This window comes from Dermacentor albipictus, chromosome 1 (genome assembly GCF_038994185.2).
Source record: "Dermacentor albipictus isolate Rhodes 1998 colony chromosome 1, USDA_Dalb.pri_finalv2, whole genome shotgun sequence".
NCBI lineage: Eukaryota > Metazoa > Arthropoda > Arachnida > Ixodida > Ixodidae > Dermacentor > Dermacentor albipictus.
In genome coordinates, this window is record NC_091821.1 from 138,021,179 (window position 1) to 138,045,953 (window position 24,775).

A 24,775-nucleotide genomic window follows, 5' to 3' on the forward strand; every position below is an offset into this window, starting at 1 on the left:
CACGTGTGTTGAAAAGGTACAGCAATCAGATGGCCAGAGAAATCTTAGGCATTTTCAATGTGTCAGTTAGGAGCCACCTGTGTTAGTTCCCCTTCTATTGCACTTTGTGATGAAGAACTTAAGTTCCTTAGAAGTTAAGCAGTTTGGCCTGTGTCCACCATGTTATGGTTTCTTTTATATTGTTTAATGTCATTGACGCATGCGCAGCAGTAGTTGACCGACGATGACTCGCCTTCCCCTCCCCTTCTTTCACTCTCTTTATGCCTGTTGCAAATTGTATATATTTGCGCAGGCTCCAATAAAGGTGTTGGCAGTCAGCGCTCGTCCTGTGTCCTCCCTTGTCCGTGTTTTTTTTTTTGCGCTGTTTTAAATATGAATGGAGCCACACAAAGCGGCGACTGCGAGCAGCCACAAGCCGAGTCCAATTCTAGCTGTGCTCTCGCCATGTGAGCCGTCACGCCTCATTTAATCGTCGTTAGAATCAGAAGTGCGGCAGGCGTCATTTACTCGTGCTTTCAGTGCTTCGTGAGAACGCATGCGAAACAAAAGTCGCAGCCGCGCTGCACAAGTGACTGAATACCGAGAACATCTCGAGGTAAGATAAGACGTTGTTCTTTGAAGCTTGAGTTTTACTTCGTGCGTGTTGCAAGTGTACCATATCTATTCCTTCAGTACACTCTTAATCTGGTTCCATATAAGTTTCAGTTAAAAAGGTGATACAAATATTTTACACCACTGCTGCACTTGAAGTGAATTGTACTGAGCTCTAACAAGAGAGATAGAAATGCACAGAAAGGCAGGGAGGTTAAGCCGAGGTAGTTCCGGTTGGCTACCCTGCACGGGGGAAGGATTACGGGGGGATAAAAATAGAGTGGAAGGGGGAGGTGGAGAGAGAGAAAGACAGACGATCACAAACAAACCGTGTATATTATGGAGCGGTAGGGGGTGGCGTTTTTAGACTATTGTGAAGCCCCGTAGACCGCAGGAACCTTAGTAACGCTAATAAGGCCTTCAACATGGATGTTCTTTGGGAGCCCTGACGTAAAGCTCTTAGTTCTGACAGTGGACGATTATCCAATCGGTCGAGCACTCAGCAGATCACTTCTTTCTTGGCACTCGGGCAGACACAGATAATGTGTGCGAGCGTCTCATCGCTGCTGCATGTGTCGCACATGGGGCTGTTGGCCATTCCAATAAGGAAAGCGCATGAGTTCGTAAATGCAGCGCCTTGTCACAGACGGTACAGCATGGTATATTCACGTCGTGTTAACCCAGGCGGTAGATGTATCCGTATATCTGGAGACAACGAATGCAAACGACTCATGGTGAAATCGTTCGAATCCGACAGGGGCAAAGTACAATCACGGGACATCAATCGCAGCCCAGCGCAGTGTCTGTTCGCGAAAGGAGAAGCAAGAGCCGAATCTTATAACGGTTCGGTTGGGGGAACCGTTCGTTTGGTTTCGCTTGATTGGCCAACATTTTGGTTACATCCCAGGTCGTCAGAAGCAGCGGAGCGGTATCACAATTTGTGAATACGTCACTCATCTGTCAATCATCTTCAAAGCTAACCGGTCGTAGGACCCGGCGAAGGGGTAATCCGCTTTGGGTACCGTTGCTGTGGCTTGGCTGTTGGCTTGCGACACTGGCCGCGCGCGCCGGTCGCGCAACCCCGGAGACACGCGGGCGTCGCGCGCGCGTGCGTTGGTTGCTTCGGAGGCTATTGCTTGCCTTCGTTGTCTGCTTGGCGTTGTTCTTTCGGTGTCGACCACGGCTGGAAGTGCGATACGCGTTCGAAGAAGTGACGGATAATGAGTTGCACCGCCCTTGCCGGCCGGCTTTCTAAGTAGGCCTTTTGCAGGCTGCGCTATCAAATGGAGAAGACTCGGGTGCAACCGTACCAGTGGTCATTCCACGCATAGGAAGGGATATTGCGCGCTGCAGTCCGTCGCCACGTACCGGTCTGCAGCTCCCAGAGGTCGGTCGGACGCGAAGCATTCATCGGAATGGCCTAGGTCTCTGCTGCCGACACTGTCCACAAAGTTGCTCTCGCAATTACTGTGTTGGCCGGTAGAAGGGCTGGGTCAGCTCTCTCGTGAACTCCGCTTCAAATCCAATGCCATGGAGATATTTGCATGGCGAGATTGAATTCCTAGTGCCATCGCCAGCGCGAATAGCTCGCAGATCGCCGTTCAGCAATCAGAAGGGTTCAACCTAGGCTGGTTCAGCGCTTCCTTCGCTCTGCTGTTTGAACTATACAGTCAGGATGGGAAGATATTGTGGAGATATCTTATTTGGCTGCCCTTCTTTCTTTAGTTCGGGAGTGCCACACGTTGTTCCTCAATTTCACGGCACAGGGCGCACCATCAGCACCACACTCTTCGATTTTACTTCGCGCAGGCAATGCAGGACCCGTATATCGTAATGTTCGATTTCAAGTTCCATTGCTTCTGTCACGCAACGCGCCGTGGGGCAGATCGCAGGGATAGCGGCAGCGCGGTGGCGAGCGAGTCATGTCCGAGTCGACGACGAAGGGCGAAAAAAGAAGGAAAATTGATATAGTCGTCTAGTAAAGGTGGCCCTAAGAACCAGTTCACGGTTTTGTCGCGCTCGCTACTTCAGAAGTGCTGGCAGTGCGTTCCTGTTGCGTGCATCGTGCGAGCTCGTGGTAGCAGACGACATAGTGCTGCGCTCTGCCAACTCATTTACGCTTGCGATACCGCCTGTCGGCTGAGAAGGAAAAAAGTATGACATTAATAAATTACTTCTGCATTGCGTAAACGCCCAGTACCACACGTTTATGCTTCAGAACTTGGCGCATAATATTTAATTTATATTTTACATTTATTTAGCGAGATGAAACATTCTGCAGTTCCTCGATTATCTCGTCATATAATGACGTACACTTCAGAGGTAGCATCCTCTCATCTATTGGTCGCGTCCTCGCCTTTCACCACCGGCTTGAGTGTGGCACATCTAGTGACGTAAGCGGCGAAGCGAACGGTTCGTATTCCGAACCGTTATAAGATTCGGCCCCAAGACAACTTGACAATTTTCATGTGCAGATCGGGCGGCTTCGTCTGCGTGGTCATTCCCGTTGATGTGGCAATGTCCTGGAAGCCATTGAAAGATTATGTTGTGTCCCTTATCATGGATGCGATGATATACCTGTCGAATTTTTGAGGCCAGTCATTGGGTCTGTGACGCATTGGGCTTTGTATGCACTGAAGGGCTGCCTTGGAGTCACCGAAGACTGTCCGTTGTTGCGGTGATTCCTGAATATTGAAATCAAGTGCAGGATTGAGTGCCGCAAGTTCTGCACCCGTCGACGTGGTAACACATGAAGTCTTCAACCTGCTTTCTTCAAATTTTGCCGGGATGATGACTGCAGCAGCACAGCTGTTGAGATTTACCGAACCATCTGTATACACATGTTGCCGGAATCAGTGCACGTTGTAGATGTGTTCCAAATTTGCTTGCTTCAATGCTTGCAACGGTGCTCCAGCTTTGTTTCTTATGCCTGAACTTATCAATTACACTTGCGGCTGGTGCAGACACCGCAATTGGTCTCATAATCGTGTATCAGGCGTGAATTGTGAGGGCAAGTAGGACTGATGTCTTACAATACTTTTGGCAAATGTAGAATATGGCCTCCTAGTTGGAAAGCAAGCAAAATATTTCGATACGCTTATTACTCCGAGATTCCTTATTTGATTAACTAAAAAGTATGTTTTTATTATGTAAGAAAGAATAAAAAGTGTTCCCAATAAGGCGATCGCAAGGCAAGCGATCGCACAGCAACACAGCGATCGACACGTACAATGCACTGATGTCCGATAGAACGCGCGCAGGTCCTCGGTGTTATATTGCAGTTGAGTAATTTCTCGGTAGTTGCTGCCACATGGTGGCTGTATTCCCGGTATTTCTTGCGCGTCACTAACGATATACGAGATGTTTACCTTTCTTTGGTTTGTATGTGCTCCAAATGTTGCATGAAACAAAACGCTTATTTCTGTGTTTTGTATATTGTATTGAGAATAAATGTATAAATAAACGCTGACACCAAAGGACAACATCAAGCACATTGTTTCTGTAGTTGCACAAAGCATGTAAATAAATGTTTGAAAACACAACTTGTGCAACACTTCTGGCGTTTGCATGAGATTGACTACTTAATACATTTCTTTACGCCATATTCAGCTCATGAAAAGTGTACGGTTGAAGTATACCCGATTACTTCTCACACAATTGAAGCTTGCTAAGCGCGTCGAATATAGTTACGAAAGTACGTCGCAATCGACGCAAAGAAGGCATACATTGGAGTATGCGTGTGCGCATACTCCAATGAAAACACGATAGTGCGCGCGGAAACCGAAACCGGAACCGCGGCTTTCGTGGGCGTCACATTGCGACTGCTGCGCATGCGCACGCTCTTCACGACGCACACCAGTGGCCAGATGAGCGCCAGTAATAGCGTTCCGCGTCCCTTATGGCTCTTCGGAATGTCCATTCTTCAGCTAAGTGTTCTGTTCCTTAAGCGTGAAGCTGTTTAATTTTGATTTTTTAGTCGGTAACACTCCTTTCGCCTGTGACGCAATACGTTCCCGCTTGTTTCGTGTTCTACCATATTCAGCAGCGTGCTTTGTCCGTTCAGCATGGCATTGCATCATGGTTCGTCCCGCAAGGGTTGACGTAACTGGCGTCGCCTGTGTTAGTTTTTTTCCATACAAAAACGATCACATGAGAAGAAAGAAAAAGAGCTAGTTGGAAACTGCTACCTTGAGAGGCACAACGTCTGCAGTCTCTACAAGAAATAAGGTAGATGCGAAAAACGATATTAATTGAAGAATAGGAGAGAGATTAAAACAATACATTTGTAGCGCATTAGGCATAATGAGTGATAAAGAGGGGAAAGCACAAAAGAAAACAGGAGCTATAAAAAAATAAGACAGGAAAAAGTCCTTGAGCATGCAAGCGTTTACCAGGAAACAGGCTAAAAGAGAGACGGGAAGCAACTGTTAGTGACATTCGCATACCTGGCAACCCTGCAAATTTTTCGGGACGTTTGCGAATTTTACGAATGTTTCATCAGGTTGTCCGAAAAATAAACACTGTTCGCGAAAGCATTTCACTTATCGGTCTTTCAACTTTTCGTTGCAAGTATTTTGACGGTGAAAGGCCACAGTGGAGTGCTTTAAGAACAGACGATTTCCGAAAACAGGCGAAATCAGTAACACCAGTTTCACTGAAGCAGTCACTGTGCTCCAAATCAAATACAATGAATTGCTTGTTAGTCTCGCCTGTTCCAAGTTTGCTGCGGCTTTTGCTATACCTCTAACGGCAAATGATTAATTAATAAAGACCTTATTTATCTCTAAAAATGGCTTATGATCAGAGTAAGCTTTATAGGAAAGAAAAAAAAAGTAGTTTACCCGCAAGGCGAAGCATCGATTGCGATAGCAATTTCATGCGCAGCTATACGACGTAAGGATAGTACTTTTATCGGCCGTATGAACTTGGAAACATTCGCTTACTAATTGAATTAACAAGCATGGTGTCATCGCGCACGAGCAAACATGAACACATCACACTCGATGAGAGTGGACACTCGCTGTCAAAAGGCTCCGGTGCGAGCAAGCGCGGCAGCAACAGCAAACGAAGTGACCTTCGTGCGGTCTATTCAACGCAAGAACGGCGAGAACACAGCGCGCACAAAGGTATGAGCCGTCTGCAGATCAGTTTCGAGATACGGCACGTACGACGTGCAAAGCACGCGCTTGTTGGCGGAGTCGAAGTCGCCCCCCCCCCCCCTCCCTCCCGCCCTGCCTCCCCGCTTGCTTCCATGTATGGCGCGTGAGAATGAGCCACGATCGTTGGTTTCCCTCGCGTGCTTTCACTCACGCATACAGCCTACGACACGCGGCGACAGCGTTATCGCACTTCTACTTTCACGGCGACGGCGACAGCAAAAATGCGCCTGGAGTGTCCATATCATTGCTATCGCAATAAAAAGTTGACAGTCACTTCAGCATACGCTAAAGAGGATGAAGGCGAAAGCCTGCGCGCTCACGAGACATCCAGTAAATTACTTGACATCCTCATTCGAATGCGTTGTTGTTTCCTATTGATTTCTCCCACCAAAGACCGGGGGTTCGAGTGCCTTAATTACCTATCTTAAATTAATGTGCCTTAATTAACATTTTCCTTAATTAACGCCAGGGGTCGTGTTTTCGACTCCCAACAGTAGGCATGGGTTTGATCATGAATGGTTGCACTATCAATTTTGGTGCCATTGAATTTCGGTCAAAGCAAAGGTCGACAGTTCGACACCAAAGGGCATGGGTTATTTTAACTGCCACTAATAGTCGTGGGTTCGACTCCAACTAAAGGTCTTGGGTTCGGTTGTCTTGATTACCTGTATCTTGATTAAGTGTGTCTTAGCACGTTTACCTAGGTCAATTACTCACAGGAGACCCTGATCATGAGAAGAAAATTCACAGAAGAATAAAAATGAGTTGGAGTGCATACGGCAGACATTGTCAGATCCGAACTGGAAGCTTACCACTGTCATTGGAAAGAAAGGTGTACAATCAATGCACTCTACTGGTGGTAGCATAAGGGACAGAAACTTGAAGGTTGACAAAGAAGCTCGAGAACAAGTCAAGGAGTGCTCAAAGGGCGATGGAACGAAAAATGTTAAGCGTAACGTTAGGAGACAGGAAGAGAGCGGTGTTCGATCAGTGAGCTATCGGGGATAGCCGATATTCTAATTGACATTAAGAGAAAAAGATGAGATTAGCAGGCCACAAAATGCGCAGGTAGGATAACCGGTGGACCATTAAGGATACAGAATGTGTGCCAAGAGAAGGGAAGCGCAGTCGAGGACGGCAGAAGACAAGGTGGGGTGATGTAATTAAGAAATTCGCCGGCACAAGTTAGGATGGGTTGGCGGAGGACAGGGGTAATTTGTGATCGCAGGGAGAGGCCTTCGTCCTGCAGCGGACATAAAACATGCTGATGAGGATGATGAATCAGCTTGAACATTATTTCTCGTCCGAGCGAGGGGGAGACTAGGACTAAAGGCACGAAAGGCCTGACAGAGGTCCCAGCCCCAGCAGTTACGACCGCGGCAATAATCAACACAAATGGATATATATAAAACGTACATACATATCTCGCACAAGAGAATATAATTTAGGTAAAAAAAATATTACATTTGTTTATCGAAATGAGTAAGCCACACAAAACATTAGCAGAAATGCTATCTATATTGAAACGCATGAAAACTGTTTGCTAGGTTATAGATGCATACGTACAGATGTAACAGGAAGAAAATATCAATAATTAGTGAAAGCAAATGTCATCGGCCAGTAATAATGTTCTAAGCTCTTTCTTTTATTTAGCTTTCTGAAGCGCTAAAATTTAACAGTTCTCGTACCTGATAACAGTTCTGTGGACTGATATATGAATGTTTGTTTTCCACAATTTGTTTTTGTTTTTCGTACGTGTCTGCTAATATTCCGGCGTACTGGATAAGGAGATACTTCATGATTGTCTGTTTTGGTGAATAATTTTCATTTATGTGTGGTGACCAGAACCTTCTTATATTATGTCTGCTCAAGAAGCGAGCTAGTAGCGCTGGAATAGCGGAGCCCTTTCAATGTCTACAAAACGGCCACGGTAATTCCAATATAAACGAAGGTTTCGTTTCTGTAAAAGAATAAACTTGTAGCACATTTTTGAATTTGTTTCCCAAACCAAGCTCCCGTAACAGGGTTTAGTGGGAAGGAGAGCATTGTATAACTGTTGTTTGAGCCAAAGCGGAATCAGCTGGGTTATCCTGTTAATGATACCGACAGATTTAGAAATGCCATTACATAGCATCCTTATATGGGATCCCGAAGGTAAATGTTCATCAAACCATACACCACAGAATTTTTGTTCTTGGACATGGTTATTGCCGTACCATTGAAATAAATGTTAATGTCATTGGGTATGTTCTTGTTACGAGCCCTGAATAAAATATATGTAGTTTTTGCAGTATATAATTCTAGACTATTTTCTCTCAGCCAAACAGATAAGCGATTCAGATACGCATTAACGCTGACAGTAAGTTCGTAAGTGTCATTGGATCTAAAAAACACGTTGGTATGATCGGCATACATTGCCAAGTCAGGTGAGTCGGGTATTCGTACAATATCATTTACATAAATTAAGAAAAACAGCGGGCCCAGTTTTGAGCCCTGAGGTACACCCTGTTTTATAGGCAAAATGCCAGAGGAAATAGAATTTACTTGCACAAATTGGTTTAGGTTCGTTACATAACTTCGTATTAACACTAGCGACACCGCATATCCTTTAGATTTCTAGTTTATGTATTAATATTTTATTATCGATCGAGTCGAAAGCGTCCCGCAAATCTAAAAAAAAGGCCTAGTTTAACCTTTTGTTTTTCAATGTTCTCAATTATTTTATCTTTGATATCTAAAAGAGATTGCTCTGCTGACTCATTTTTTTTTGTGTGGAGAGGGGGGGGGGACCGTATTGGCACTTTGAGATTACATTATGCTTAGCCAAGAAAGACCACAGCCTGTCAACCTGTTGTCAGCCTGTCAACCGCGACACTTTCAAAAAGCTTTGAAAATGTATTTAAGACCGATATTGGCCTTTAATTTGAGGCTTGATCTTTCACACCACCTTTATGGATATGGTGTTATCCGGACGGCGGTCTTTAGCACACTAGGGAAAATTCCTGAAGATATTGACAAATTAACAATGCAAGATAAAAAATTAAATTATGGGGTTTCACGTGACAAAACCACTGTCTGATTATGAGGCACGCCGTAGTGGAGGACCCGGAAATTTCGACATCAGGGGTTCTTTAACGTGCACCTAAATCTAAGCACACGGGTGTTTTCGCCCCCAACGAAATGCGGCCGCCGTGGCCGGGATTCGATCCCGCGACCTCGTCCTCAGCAGCCCAACACCATAGCCACTGAGCAACCACGGCGGGTAACAATGTAAGATAGAGCGGCACTTATTTCGCTTGAGACATATTTAATCGGCTCCGGCCGAATTCCATCAGGTCCTGCCGAGGCTCTACTCTACATATTTTGTCTATCAGATTTTGCACCGCAACGCTATCTTTGGGTTGCAGAAAAATAGAGCTGGTCACCGGCGGGATATCGATTGCATGAACCACGCTTCTTTCACCTCCTCTCGAGGCACATGATTTAGCCTGTACAAAATGCTCGCTCATACTCGTGACTTGACTTTTGTTCAGCAAAGATATCTGGAACGCGATACTCGATTTTCTACTTGTTATATTATTCAGAGCGTTCAATATCAGTTTTGGTTCGTAGCGTATGTCAGAAAGCAGTTGTTAACCGGCCGTGGTTGCTCAGTGGCTATGGTGTTGGGCTGCTGAGCACGAGGTCGCGGGATTGAATCCCGGCCACGGCGGCCGCATTTCGATGGGGGCGAAATGCGAAAACACCGGTGTGCTTAGATTTAGGTGCACGTTAAAGAACCCCAGGTGGTCGAAATTTCCGGAGTCCTCCACTACGTCCTGCCTCATAATCAAAAAGTGGTTTTGGCACGTAAAACCCCATATATTATTATTATTAACGTGGTTTGCGCAGGCGTGGCAAGCTAGAATTGATTTTAATTCCCATGGCCATGTGTCATGTGAGCTCATGTCTATGTCTATATCTTTCATGATTATCACAAGTTCATTGCTATAGCAGGCATGTGATAACAACACGTCTAAAAATTGCAAAAAAATTATTTGTCGCCAGTACCTCATTAATAGGCCTCATGCTATCCTTGAAGAAAAAAACAATAAACAAGATGACCATGAGCATCATTCAGAAAACATGAGAAGAGGCCAAGGGCTAGAAGAAGAAGACTAATGAAGACGAAGCAGGCACGCTCAATCACTTTCATTGCATGTGGCGCGCCTCCGCAACTGTAAAGGCGACGTGCTATAAGAAGGCGTGGACGCTAGCCCTGTCTCACATGCAGCTGTTGAGCGGGTGTTAGCCGATCATGGCAGCTGCTGGCACGATCGCGCTCGCCAGGATCAGTATTCTCAATTGCTGAAGCATTTGCAGATTCATTGAGAGGTGGAATCCTGAACTCCCAATCTTGTAGGTTAGAAGTTCGAATCCCCACGTCACAATAAAATGTTCTTAATGCGAAAATTCTTTGCCTCATTCTAGAAACTTCGCTCTAAGTAGATTTCTGTCTCGCCTCGTTTTCCACACGGTAGGGAAAGAGTTAAGTATCCTCGGACTTTTGTGCGACTCATGGTGAAATCAAACATCTGCCGTTGAGTACAGCGGCCCGGTGCTCTAGCCACTAGGCCACAATCTTTTTTTTCTTTTTTTTTTGTCATTGAGCCATCATCGCACGCGTACTTCTCTCGTTCCAAAGCCAGCCAGCTCTTTGAAACATTCGGCACATGCGCCTCGTGCCACTTTCATCGTCTTCTTTCCCCGTGATAGCTCACACTTTGGGACGCTGTGCTATACCCCTGTCACATGGGCACTTGCACACTCCTCCCAACTCCGTCTTCTTTATCGCGAGGGAGATACACTCGGTCGCTCTTCCGCTTAGGGAGTTTAACTGAGCCTTTGGTCAAGGGAGGCTGGCGATCTCCCTCGGCGACTGATAGGAGTACTCTCGCGCCCATATTGGTTGTTGTAAAACTGATAATTTCATGACTATTTCCACTAGAATTAATGCTGCGTGCATTTAGAACAATGCTATTGAATTAACTAAAAGTTCAAGGACAATTCAGCAACACTTATGCTTGCTGCTGTACAATACTCTCGACCTAGGCCACTTGGCGCCATGTTTTTTACGTCTTTCAGGGCGTTTACATGAACCCGACAGAAGTGGGTGAAGTCGGCTTGTCGGGGTGGAACATGCCTGCCGAGTTCATGTAAGCGCTGGCCGGATGGCCTGAACAAGCTTTGAGTCGGGCTCAGTCAGCCCAACCTGTTTGTAGCACGCATGTAAACGCGTCGGGCCCGCCAGCCCCAAGGCATGCGCGAGACCCTGGTTATGTCGCGATTTAGGCGCAGCAGGAATACTATCAGGACAAGGCCAAGACAAGCACTGTGCAGTGCAACATCATCGTAGTTATAGGACCAAGGAAGACGGCAGCTGGAACCGGAAGCCCAGTTCGAATGCGCTTACGTCTCGGCTCGACGCTGTGTGCTGTCATTGTCCAGACCCGTCAGAAGCGAGTTCGTTTAAACGCAGTCACGTCAGGCTCGGTCAGCTCGATCCCCGACTCGAACCGCTCGCGTCGGGTTCATGTAAACGTAGCATTTGTCGTGCTAGTCGTACAGTGGTTGGTGTGGTCATTCATGACCGACACCGGCACAGTACACAAAATAAAAGTCACCAGGCCTGCACGAATGCTGCGTTTTGAATGCAGTTTGCAGCAGTTCGGGTCATAGAACGCACAGCCTACTCGCCACGCCACAAATAAATACGCAGATAAGTACAGGGTGGCTAGCGTCGCTGTCATCACTGCTATGTTTAGCGAGCACACTTGGATCTTTAACGAGTTGTATGTTTTTCGCGTCAAATATATTGAATAATATATGTTTAATGGAAGGAGCGTCAATTATAATATCTACGAGCGTAATTAGAAGTTACATTTTTGTACTTGTACAAAAGCCAAACAGCGCTGAACGCGCCTCTGGCGGCTTCATTCAATAATTCGTTACTGGCCGTGCGACACGACCACAACTTCCTTGAGGTCGAACTCCCTTAGGAAGTATCGCGCTCCCTTATCCTAAAGGAGTTCGTGCGTGCCCGTGTGAAACGAGTATTTAGACTGCACTATCTCCGGGGCCGGCACTCATTCTTCACTACTCTCCTCGTAGCAGCTAACGCTACGTAGAAACTGGGCGACTTTGTACCGACTTCATGATCGGCCCAAGCTCATCATGTTTCAACATTTCTTCGACGGAGCACAAATGCCATCCCCCTTTTGACATACACCACATGGCTCGAACATGGGTACGTACGATTGTATAACACTTAGTCGCACATCACGCCACATTCCACGCTTCCCTCGCTAACGCCGCCCCATTGAGTACCATTGTGCACCCAACAATCGGCTTGTACAAATTACCGTCGAACGGCCGCAGTAAAAATCATGCCGTTGCCGTTATGCGGCGGTCTTCCACGTGGTCGTCGTCACGCTGCTGTCATCACACGCGTGTGCGCTCGCGTCGCACACACTATACTCAATTTACACAAACACGTTGGACCACCTGGTAACGCTTTACGGAACCCCAAACAATGCTGGATAGCCAGATACTTGTCAAATGCTTATCATTACATAGATTCCTAAAGCGCGTAGGATTTGTTCAAATTTTCTTTGCGAGTTTCTCACAAAGAATTTGGGGATTCCAGCGACGACACCGGCAGACACCAAAACGACCAGGAGAGTGAGCCCATAACAGCTATCGCTGTAACCACTAAAGTGGTGGAACAAAGGAGTTAAACAAGCTATAGAAGGAGGGCGAGGAGGAAAGAAATGGAGAAAGCAAGCATGTTGACCAGAAACGTGCCTGTTTGGCTTCCCTACGCTAGGGAAAGCGAAAGGGGGAATAGAAATATGCGAGAGAGACGAAGGAAAGACCCGGCGAGTTCGCGCACGCACGCGGAGGGCGCCACCAATTCAAAGGCGTTCACACAGGCCAGTCGCCCTCAAGAAACACAAAAGTGCCTTGAAGCCTTGTGGACCAACAAGCGATGGGACGGTGTTCGAGTAGCTCGTGCGCCGACAACGGCCGATCGTCCAGTCGTCGCAATGCGATAGAGGGCGTATGTCTTTGCAAGTGAAATCGAGGACAGTGGCACGATAAATGCTCGATGTTCTCTTTGCTGCCGCAGACGTCGCACGCAGCACTGTCGGTCATTCCAATCAATGTAGTGTAAGCCTTCGTGAAGGCCGCTGCCAACCCCAACCTCACGTCGACGAAGCCAGGGTGGAGGTCGGAGCTGGAGCGAAGGGTTCAGTTCATGGAACCTGGTGCGCTTTATATTTTGGGTGTTCCACCGTGTTAAAGAGTGCGTGATAAATTAGTAATAGTTGGTAATTAGTGATAAATTATGTAAACAAGAAAGGGTAGCCTTTATTCAGACAGATGCAGTAACAGGGAAGCAGGAAAGTACAAAATTGAGCGCAGAAAACTTCAACTAGGAAAAAGCAGCAGAAAATGTCCCTACTAACATGACGGCATGACCCGATGAACTCTCAATACAGCTCCTGATCGAACAGCTGGGTCCAGAAATCAAGGCACGGCTGACTATACTCGCGTACAAAATTCGGTGGCAACGAAGGGAAAGCTGCGGAGGCCAAGCGCGCACGATTAGGAGCGCTTCTGAAAAAAGTCCGACATTTTCATCCGCGTTATCAAGAGAAAACAAACACTTTATTTACAACAGCCAATCAAGACAACCCGCCGTGGTTGCTTAGTGGCTATGGTGTTGGGCTGCTGAACACGAGGTCGCGGGATCGAATCCCAGCCACGGCGGCCGCATATCGATGGGGACTAAATGCGAAAGCACACGTTAAAGAACCCCAGGCGGTCGTAATTTTCGGAGTCCTCCACTACGGCGTCCCTCATAATCAGAAAGTGGTTTTGGCTCGTAAAAACCTCACAGTTTTTTAAAAGCAAGACAACGCAGACTGCTGATTGTAAAGTTTACCTTTTTTTTTCTGCATCTGAGCAAATGCGAAAATGCCGCACGTGAAAGCTATACGCAGATTCAGTATCCGCTCCGAGGAACGCAAGCGCTCTCAAGCGCGGCCGGACTACTTGGCGCGGCAGCACACGTGTGCAGAAGCTCCGCCCCCGTAGCTTTCCCTTCATTGTCACAGGAAGTTGTTCGCAAGTACAGCGCCACTGTGTAAGTGATTCAAACAAGAAAATTCCAATTGGACCCGCCGCGGTTGCTCAGCGGCTATGGTGTTGCCCTGCTAAGCACGAGGTCGCGGATTCGATTTTTGGCCGCGATGGCCGCATTTCGATCGGGGTGAATGCAAAAAACGCCCATGTATTTAGAAATAAGTGCACGTTAAAGGATCCCAGGTGGTCAAAATTTATAGAGTCCCCCACTACGTCGTGCCTCATAATCACAACATCGTTTTGGCACGTATAACTCCAGAATTTATTTTAAGTTTCAATTTTGTAGCGTGAAATTAAGGCAAGTCGTACATAAAAGCAAAGAAGATAAGGATAACACGAATTCGTACAAACTAATTGCAATAACGTCGGTGATCTGCAGAATGGCGGTGCAAGCCACAAAAGTTATGCAGGTATGACGCACATGTGGGGCATCTATGTGACGCGAAGATTAAGTGAACCGGTGAAGCTATACGAGTGCGATGCATATAATTATGTTCCTGTTTCTTTCATCTCATGCAACGCGTACTTTCATGCAGTGTTTATATTTATGCATCGCTCAGGTCCCAACACGAAATAAGGCGGGTGCACAGTGTGAGACGTCAGGGCAGCAATGTCACGTGCACGAACGCGATATATGTTGCCTTCGCAAAGAAGAATGGTGGTGAGAAATGTATGCAGGGAGAAGTACGTCACATCTCTAAATGCATTCGAAGCTTCTGCATCCCTTCTGTCGCAGTGTACTGCACCCCTTCGACTTCAGGGGGCATGTCCAAGAGTGGGTACACAGGAGAGCAAGAATTTGGTAGGCCAAATATAAGGAATTTAACGTAATCAAAGGAGCCATTGGATATCATGCGCTATTCCATTAAGATGTCTGTGGACTTTAGAGATACCTGTGAGCCGACATTATAGATTGTAATGTCACGGAGACAGCTTCTCGCTGTGCTGGTCCTCCAACACGCCGGCTAGGATGACGTCCGTGCAGGCCTTCTATATGTGGAGCTTTTATGCCATGATTTATTGCTTGGTTACGCATAAAAGAGGTGCACTCGCTGGCACTATTATGGGCCCTGTAGCATGGCTTGCACGCCTAGCAAGCGGTAAACTGAAAACACGCCACCCACGCTAAACCATGGGAAGGTAGGTTTCTGTCACCAACAGTTGAGGGAAATGGGGTTGTATTTCGTCAATTGTTGAAATAATTGTTGTTAATGTTCTTTTCTAAAAAGAAGGTAGGCAAAGAAACCTTCGCTTTAATATCAAGCTGCCGAAGCGCGTTCAGAAAATGACATATTTGGGCCACTATAAAATGCATTCGCGCAAGGCCGATGCCTGGAGGACAACTTTGTGCTAACTCAGTGCATATACATTTCGATAGCTCAATGTAGACCATCGTGGATAGCGGTTCCAGATCTCTAGGGAGCTCACAACAACGTAGACGGGAAGTTGCTTGGAATATTGTCAAGCAGGCGAGCAGAGATGGTTATTTCGGGTAGCTGCTAAGAAAGACATACCACAATTTGTTTCTTTCTTTTTTTCGTCTAGCCTGAACACATTTTTTTTCTTTAGGTTTTTGTGACAAATTGCGTTCTATCACCTTTACAGGTGAATTTCTGGAAGATGCACAAATTACTTTCTTACGAAATCGCACTTGCCAAGTGGCTAATTAAACAGATTCATTAACTTTCTCATTATTTCAGTATTCATTTCGGTGCGCATGTTTGCAACTGTGAAATCAGTGAATCCGTGCTGGAGTGAAGCCATGCTTGCTTGCGAGAAATCGTAAGGCTAGCGCCACTTTATAGATATCCAGCCTTAAAGTGTGCCACGAAAAACATAAGCGTTCAAATATCCGAAAAGCGTGCGTCAAGCAGCTCGTGAAAAAAAATTCAAAGGGCACTTAGTTATCCATACGTGGATGAATGGGAAAGCATTGCGACCACCGCGTGGTGTTTAGACATTATGGCACAACGCGAGGTCGAGGGTTCGACTCCCACCAAAGGTCGTGGCTTCGAGTGCCTTAATTAACTACACCTTAATTACCTGTGCTTTAATTACATGCGCCTTAATCAACACCAAAAGTCATGGGTTTGAGTCCACCAAAGGTCGTTGGTTCGAGTGCCTTAATTACATATACCTTAATTACCTGTGCTTTAATTACATGCGCCTTAATCAACACCAAAAGTCATGGGTTTGAGTCCACCAAAGGTCGTTGGTTCGAGTGCCTTAATTACCTACACCTTAATTACCTGTGCTTTAATTACATGCGCCTTAATCAACACCAAAAGTCATGGGTTTGAGTCCACCAAAGGTCGTTGGTACGAGTGCCTTAATTACCTGTACCTTAATTACCTGTACTTTAATTACATGCGCCTTAATCAACACCAAAAGTCATGGGTTTGAGTCCACCAAAGGTCGTTGGTTCGAGTGCCTTAATTACCTGTGCTTTAATTACATGCGCCTTAATCAACACCAAAAGTCATGGGTTTGAGTCCACCAAAGGTCGTTGGTTCGAGTGCCTTAATTACCTATACCTTAATTACCTGTGCTTTAATTACATGCGCCTTAATCAACACCAAAAGTCATGGGTTCGACTCTAACCAAAGGTCGAGGGTTCGTAGCCTTTTTGTACCATCATGTGGTCACGCCGCCAACGCCGGATTTTCCGCCTCATGAGCCATTTAGAGCGTTCACATTTAAAAAAAAAATATATGGGGTTCAAATATTCGCAATGCGTACTGCAGAAAAAAAAAACAGACTACCCAGCACGTTTTAATGGAATGCGTAGAAATTCACCAAGCCAGAACCACAGGGAACGCTCACCTCCCGGAAGCGCTCGGGGGAGATCAGAGATGGAGATGAGCGAGAGACGATGAGAGTATTGGCGGAAACAAAGCAGGGAAGCGATGGGAACGGAATCGTCACAAGCACCGGTACATTGCGAGATAAATCAGAGATTGGTAGAATGCTAGATAAGACATGGTAACACCTAAGTAGCTGACACAGGCTTGGTGGCTATACTATGTCGTCACCACGATACAAATAGGAGGCCATAGCGTTCATCATCATCATCATCATCATGCACCACCACCAACACGACTTCCTTAACAAACAATTTTTGCCATTAGAACGCCATGCTCAAGGGCGACGCCGTTTGTAGTACATGTCGGTTAGTTGGTTAAAGGAGCACAGACACAAGAGCGTTGTCCTTATTTTTCTAATTATAGATACCAACTCTACAAACCCCGGAATGAAGACTAAATTTTTCGAGCGCGCAACAAATAATGAATTACATCCGCTTTTAATGCGGGCCGCATTCAAGGCGAGCGCAGCATCTAGGCGTATTCTCGTAAAGGACTATTTGGCAACCTTAAACCAGTTAGGGGTCTTTGACAGGCAACGAGCGAGTATTGTAAGGTGTAATTCGTACAGCTGTTTGGCGCTGCCTTTTCTGAGCTTAGTGGACTCAAAGTGAGCTTAAAAGAAGTAAGCTTCAACCTGCATGCATCACTGTGCGGGTTTTCGCAATTCTTGAAGCGTTTATTTTCTTTCTCCCCCTTTATTATTACCAATCCCTCATCTTCCCGTGTGTCTGCTCCCTTCTCCACATTTTTTCTCGGTCGGAGGAAGTCTCTTTCCGATGGGCTGATAGGCGCCATCCTTGTTTCAATGAAATTTCGTTCATTCATTCTCTCCGTAGACTTCGGGCAGGGGCGGGCCTTACATCAGCCATCACTTCTACCTGGGGTTAATTATATGAAGGCCACCACTCCTGAGCCTGCAGCGGATGCCCGCGATCTACATTGGACGTGATGTGGGACAAAGACAGTCGGCGAAAGACAGTCGGGGTGTGAAATTAAGAAGTCACAAATCGGAAGACTATGAACGATGGCTCATAAGCAATGCATTTCATAAATCACTGCTGCAGTGTTTGCATGAAGCTGGCCTCCATTCTTATATGTAATTTTATTCCGAGGTTACGCCCTCGTATGGCAACCGCCAGCCGAATCACAAAAATGAAAATCTAAATGAAACAAAGCAGCCACGTGCAATGGACAGCGCTTCAGTCTTTGGGTGATAAAAAAGTAACAGGTAATATTGAAGAAGACGTACACAATACCAAGTTAAAAATATTGGGTATTAAAAATGTCAGTGATAAAAAAATACTTTCTTTTTCCTTTTTGACACTCCCATTACTTTTTCTCAGACCAATGCCGCCGATATCGCAGCGCAGATTCACGTCTACGCCAAATCAGGCGAACGAACGTGACACAAGATATCCCTCGTGTAAGCACAGAGTGTGACGATAATCTGCTTATTGAACCACCAGCTTACAGGTGTGCACGCACTCCGTGAATCAGCTTAAGGAAAGCACGCCTTCGTCGCAATGAGGCTGGAAACGAACTTTGCGATCGAAGAAAGTGAATGGCAGGATCCCCCGTAGCGGCAAAAATGCAGCGTCCTCTATTTCTCAAAATGCTCGGCCGAGAGGCTCGCTCCATTTCCTGCCGGTGTCTGTGATGTAGCGGGGTAATCGAGCGCTTGGCGCCCGTGTATTTTAGCCCCAGCCCAGAGGCGAAGCCCGCGGCTGTGCGTGCGTGTTACGGCCGCCGTTACACTTAGCGCGCGCTCGTGCGTCGTGAGATCGAACGTGACCGAGGGAAGCGTTGATAACCACATAATGAGCTCCCCTCGCGACTGAGCTTTCCGGCGCGCAGCCGTGGCGACGCAGAATAATGCCGCTCCGCGGATGCCTCCGCGTTTCCATTGCAGTCGATGTCGAACGTGCTCGCTGGGCCGGCATTCTTGTTTTCACTCGACTGGGCACCGAAATTACGCCCTTCAGACAGATAGCGGCCGGCTGCAATCATCAGCCACTTCGGGAGCCCCATTAAAACCTGTTCCGGAGCTCCGCTCCTTTCGCGCGGCGACGTTTATAGACGCGTCTATAAGCGTCGTGACGCCCGCCAGTCCTGGACAGGCGCCGGGCGTTGTGGTCTTTTCCGATCGAGCGAGCCGCGGTGGGAAAGGGTGCGCGGCGGCGTTGGGCAGTCCGCTCTGTCGAAACTGTCGCTGCGTCAAAATGCAGAAACCCGAGATGGAAAGAAAAAGTGGTCGAAGAGGAAGCTGCTCGTAGTACACACGAACGAGATAATCCGCGCGCGATCGAGGCCCGCTACGCGCGAGTTTCCAAAACGAGCCGCCGGGACCGGAGTGTACGGGACGGAGCTGGAGAAAGGAAAATGAAAGAAACCAGTACGGGGCAGGAGGCGCGGTTTTGGGTGACGCGTGTGGGGGCTTTCTATAAGCGCGCTTAGAGAGAAAGTGCGCTGGTTGAGTGGACTCGCGAGATGTCCGTTTGTTTCGGTATTTCGCAATTGAGAAAGCGTGACAGATGTGGGGTATGTGGACGTAAGCTTTATCCATTCGAAAAAGGAAATCAGAGTGAAAACGCGCCATAGAACTCTTTCTCTAGCTGCCGTGGAGCAAGGGATATCTCCGAAATCTGCAAACGGCAAAACAACAGAAAGTGAAATGAGGTAGGTGCAGGGTCACGTCGTTCTTATTATTTTTTTTCTTGTCTTTTGTGCTACCTTAAGACATTGATTACAAATAAACTATCCATACTATGTATCCTTAAGCATTGAGCACCGAGTGCCTCCGATATCAATGGCTAATGACTAGCGATGCACTATTTTAGACATGACAAATTACGCCATTTCGTCGAATTCACAATTTTAAGGTGAAAGCCTTTTGTACCCCATGAAGGAAAAATCCGGGGTCCGGCGTCCAGCGTTGTCATCCGATAATACCAAAACCCACGTGACCAAGTGATGACATCATGTTCCCAGCGCTGGACCTGCTGCAGCCAAGGCGTCGGCCGGACGCCGTGGCCATACCCAAAAAACCGACTTCGCCCACTCCCAAATTGGATTAAGGCGTATTCAAATGGATTAGGGCTGATTAAAGTGGATTAAAATTTATTGAGCTGGGTTCAGGCGGATTAACGTGGATTAAGGTGGATTAAATATTAATGCGGATTAAGGTGGAGCTCGAAGTTAAGGTAAAACTTCGACAAGTTCTCAAATCACGCAAGGATACCTAAGTGACTGTCACTATTTGTCAGCTCTTATTGGCTCACATTGCGGCTATGCAGTCTCTGAATGACTTAAAACATTATCATGGCAAAATTCGACAACATGGGAGAATTTGACAGTGTCCAAAACAGCAGCTCAGCTCTAGCTGCCAAACTCCCGCAATGACTACCGAAGCTTTCGGTTGTTAACCCTAGTGGGCCGACTACCCAGAAACTCGGGCTCAAATACGTGTTAGAGAGATAGTGGAATAAGACTAGCCAGTCATCAAACACACTGAACGTCGTGATAGCGCGGTCTACTTGCCGTTCTCTCGCGGCTTCTGACCACTACTTTCTTCGACATGTATACTGTATAGTGAGGCCTGCAGTATCAACTGTTTTCACCGCCGAAGGACCAATTGACGCATCCCTGTGGTGCTCAACTGTGGCACGTCATCTCCTGGCAAGAGTCCTTCACTCGTGTGAAGGGTTGAGGGCTGCATCCGGCGCCCTACGTGGTGAGAGCTCAGATCAAGCCCCAAATGTTTTCGAATAAAATTCCGTCTATTTCAAAGACAATTCAGACAGTGTGACAGGAGGATCAACTGCAGCAGGAGGATGAGATGGGCTTTCCGCTGTCTTCATTGCTCACTCTGATCTTTGCACGCATTGTTGCCGCGCCTCGCTGTGAGCTCCACAAGCACAGGGCCTCTAAGACTCTAAGACGAAACTTCCTCGGTGTCAATAGCAGTTTTACCAGATAGATGCGGCACTGAGCCACACTTTAGAACTCTTTACATATCGCACTCCAGCCAGACGCACGGAACAAGGAAAGAGTAAAATAACATGAAGAACAACTGCAAACACAGACGCATGATTGTTTTCCTACATGCTAGAAGTATACCCACTGGTAATATCCCGAAGGAAGGAACGCAAATAGCGTTAAGACGGGATGAACAAAACGACCACGAGAGATGCTCTGCATGCGACAATGAGTCCGAGGGCACCTGTGCTCTCGCTGGCATATTATAGCGTACATATAAATGCAAGCAAAAACGCGTCAGCTGTTTTTGTATCGAAATGAAATGGGCCCGAGGCATGCAAGCTGTAGTTGCAAGTCCGTTCACGAAAAACATAGCGGAATTCGACGGTAACAATGGGAGAGATGGTGGAGGAAGCCACCACGGGCGCTTCCCCGTCTTAATTAAGCGCTACCGTGGCTATCGGCACGCCGTGCCGCCGCGACCGCTTCGTGTGTTGCACCTCTAAAGAACGCACTCAGGAAAAAGGAGGGGGGGGGGGGGTTACTGAGCTGCTCGCAGGGGAGACCAGGCGGCCCGAAATCCAGGGCGTTGGACAGCTGTGGGCAGTGCGTGTAATGAACGCACTGATAAGCCGTATTTTTACCACCACACGGCGGACGGCGACGAGCCGCGGCGGCGGTGCGTCGCGGCTCCTCCCCTTTCGCTCAGGGTCCGTCGGAACTTCCGTGTGCAGGGGAAGAGCGAGGGGAGAAAAAAAGAACACAGCTGGGAGAAAGTCTCGTTGCATCTGACGACGATTCGACGCGAAATCGCGCCGCCGACACTCTCTTGCACCCTTCTTGCGGGCTGCGTACTTTTTGGTTAGGCGTGTCTTGCTCATGCTTCACCTCTCTTTCTCTCTTTTGTTTGTTTTTTCTCTCCTGCTCGCGCGCGCCGGGTTCCGGATAGGATAGAAGTTGAGCAAGACTGGGTCGTCCGGCGTTATCCTCGATCGAGAGCCGATCCGTATAAAAATGCACCACGCTGCGAGGTGTGGTCACATTTGGATTTGCCTCTTCCCACTGACCAGGATACCCAAGATGCACGCCCTTGTAAGTGCCGCCATGCGAGGCAGCTTCTCGCGGAGGCCGTCGCCGACCGCTGCTACGACTGCGTCCGCGCACGCATGGCGCGAGTGCTCGCTGTTGTGCGAAACTGAATAGCGACAGCTTCTCTATAGCGACCCCCTAAGCGATTAGCGGAACTCCCAACTTGTGACCTTGTGGCTCCTTGTTTGAACCAAGGTGAACGGGCACAATAACGAGCGACGACAATCGCTTTGACCCCGTGTTCAAAGCCGAATTAAATATGAGGGTCGTTATGAGCGTGTTCATGAACGCAACACGGGAATGTGAACATTAAAGTGAGATAGCGTGGTTCTGTCGAGACCTGGAAGTGACCAAAGCAGTGTTGAAGGTTCACAGCGATTTTTGGACCTTCTATTGCACCAAGGAAAAGCTGTAGTTTATGTGGTGCTACTCGTTCAATACCATTTGCTCTCACCTCAAAGCAAATGGTGTCGGACACGGTAAACCACAGGGCGTTATTTGACATGAACACTCTAAGGCAAGGGCAACGTATAAATTTGTGCAGCGTAACGTATGGTACTCCGCAACTTCTCATTATTATGTGGTGTAAGCTATTATAATTCCCGCTGTCACCTTCGGAGCTACCATATTCTGCTGTGAATTTGAGAAACATCTTGCTATGTTGAACCTTAATCGCTAGAAACAGCAAAAGCGTACGTATAGATCTTGCTAATCAGCTTCAGCAGTTGAAAAGTTCCACGAGAGAGCGCCATGCAGCAGGGATGTTTATCGAAGACTGCACTACGTCAATGCAATGCAAGCATTGTCATCTGCAGGGAAAATTAACTTCGGCCATCATACCGATTCTTCCAAAAACAACATCTAATGGTTGCGCAAGTTCCTCCCAATGAGGTCGTAGAGTCTGTGGCATTGTTTGCTGTATATGGTTGCCACCAGCTTCATACGTGAGTGCACCCTGTGATCGTCATATATGCAGGTGATCGTCCTCGCGGCCGTGGTGTCCGAAACACTAGCGGGCGGCTACGCTGGCGGAGCAGTGGGAGGAGCTGTTGGTGGAGCTGCCGGCGGCGCTGTCGTGCACGGTGGCCCGGGAGTGGTGCACCACGGTGGCCCAGGAGTCGTGCACGGTGGCCCGGGCGTCGTGCACGGCGGCGGAGGCGTGGGCCTCGGTCTCGCTGGCGGCGGCGGCGGCGGCGGCGGCAGCGGCGGCCACGCAGCCGCCGTGCCCCTCGCCGGCCACGGCGTCGTAGGACACGTCAAAGTGGCTCCTGTCAAGACCGTGTCGTACGTCAAGAAGCCCGTCGTGAGCTTCAGCTATGTGACCAGGCCTGTGGTGAGCTACGTGAAGCAGCCGGTAACCACCGTGTCGCATACCATCCAGCCTGTGGTCACGGTGAGCCATGCCGTCCTCCGCGACGTTGGCGCCCTCGGAGCAGGCGGCGGAGTCGGAGGTGGCTTCGTTGGAGCAGGTCTCGGTGGCGGACGGGGCACCATCGGAGCCGTCGACGGTGGCTTCAGCGTTGTGAACGGCTACGGCTTGGGATCGTACGGTCTTGCCGGCTACGGAACCGGTGCCGGATACGGAGGGGGCTACGGAGGAGGCTACGGAGGAGGTTACGGAGGAGGCTACGGAGGAGGTTACGGAGGATACGGGGGAGTTGGCCTCAAGGGCACCGTTGTTGCAGCCGACGTCGGAGCTTTCGGAGGATACGGCGGAAATCTCGGCTACGGAGGAGGCGTCACCTACGCCACAGGACCGGGCTACGGTGGTGGCTACGGCAACGGCTACGGTGGCGGCTACAGTGGAGGATACGGCGGTGGCTATGGAACAGGCCTGGGTCTCGCTAGCTACGGCGTCAAAGGACACTTTGATGCAGGCAATGTTGGCGTCGGACTTAAAGGAGGATACGCAGTAGGTGGAGGTTATGGGGGTGGACTGACTGCCGTCGGGGTTGGGGGAGGCTACGCAGGCGGCTATGGATGGTGAAACACCATGCTCTCATCTGCTCTTCACACGTCACACTAGTAAGTGTTTTGATCGCTCATGGAATTTCGCCCATTCCACCTTAGAGCTTACATCTTCTGTTCCACTTAAAAGTTAGCCTTGACGAACGCTCATGTTCCTGAACATTTGAAAATATGTTTCATCTTGAAATCCAGTGTAATCGTGCGGTTTTTCTCACGTGCATGATAAAGAATATTCAGAAGTGAATATCAACTAAGCGAAAAGGCACAATCCATACATCCTTAATTTTGTTGCCTGCTTCTCTGCACAGGTCCATCCTAGAAAACAGCACGAGTTCTCAGGAGCCACAATGCCCACTTGCAGCACTGCCCGCCCCGTGCGCCACATGTACAGATTCACAGGCGTCGTCTCTACCGAATAAATCAAGGGCGTTGCAGACACAATCGCCGGGCGTACGTGGCGGTGACAGCGGCAACAGCGGATTCCCTGGAGCCTACGAGGGCAGGCACAGAAATCACGACATTAATGTTGCTACAAGAAATGCTTACCTGTCCTGGTCAGTGGATGCGAACATCTTATGTACACTATGAGAAAAAAAAATAAAGTTTAGAGAGGCAAAACGCAGTTGTTTTTTTTTTTTTTTCGTCAGTCCGGGCAACGCAACTTACGCAAAGTATGGTGACTCTTTTTAGGTATGTAGCTGCTCGGGCTTCGTAGGGTAATGGTCAAATTACCCTCGCCCGTTTATAATAACTGCGCGTATGAACGAAGATGAAGCCTATGCCCAGTGCCAGGTTTTCGACATTCGGGCTTACCTTCGTAAAATGGGACTTTGCGTAACTAGGGAAAAGTCTGACCACAGGTGACATGAATTTTTTTTTTCTTCGCTCCCTAGGCATATATGCTAAAATCAAGTGGTACTGTCTACGTGCGCCAGTTTGAAG

At 47.9% G+C, this 24,775-nt stretch overlaps 1 protein-coding gene across 1 annotated transcript; it reads left to right on the plus strand.

Annotated features, from left to right (window-relative positions):
* Positions 1–357: 357 nt before the first annotated feature.
* Positions 358–24,440, plus strand: LOC135911817 (uncharacterized). The gene is made up of 3 exons (XM_065444154.1): positions 358–595; positions 22,842–23,890; positions 24,142–24,440. Exons 1-2 carry the CDS (start codon positions 536–538, stop codon positions 23,850–23,852), a joined length of 1,071 nt encoding a protein of 356 aa, XP_065300226.1. The 5' UTR covers positions 358–535; the 3' UTR covers positions 23,853–23,890; positions 24,142–24,440.
* The last annotated feature ends 335 nt before the right edge of the window (positions 24,441–24,775 follow it).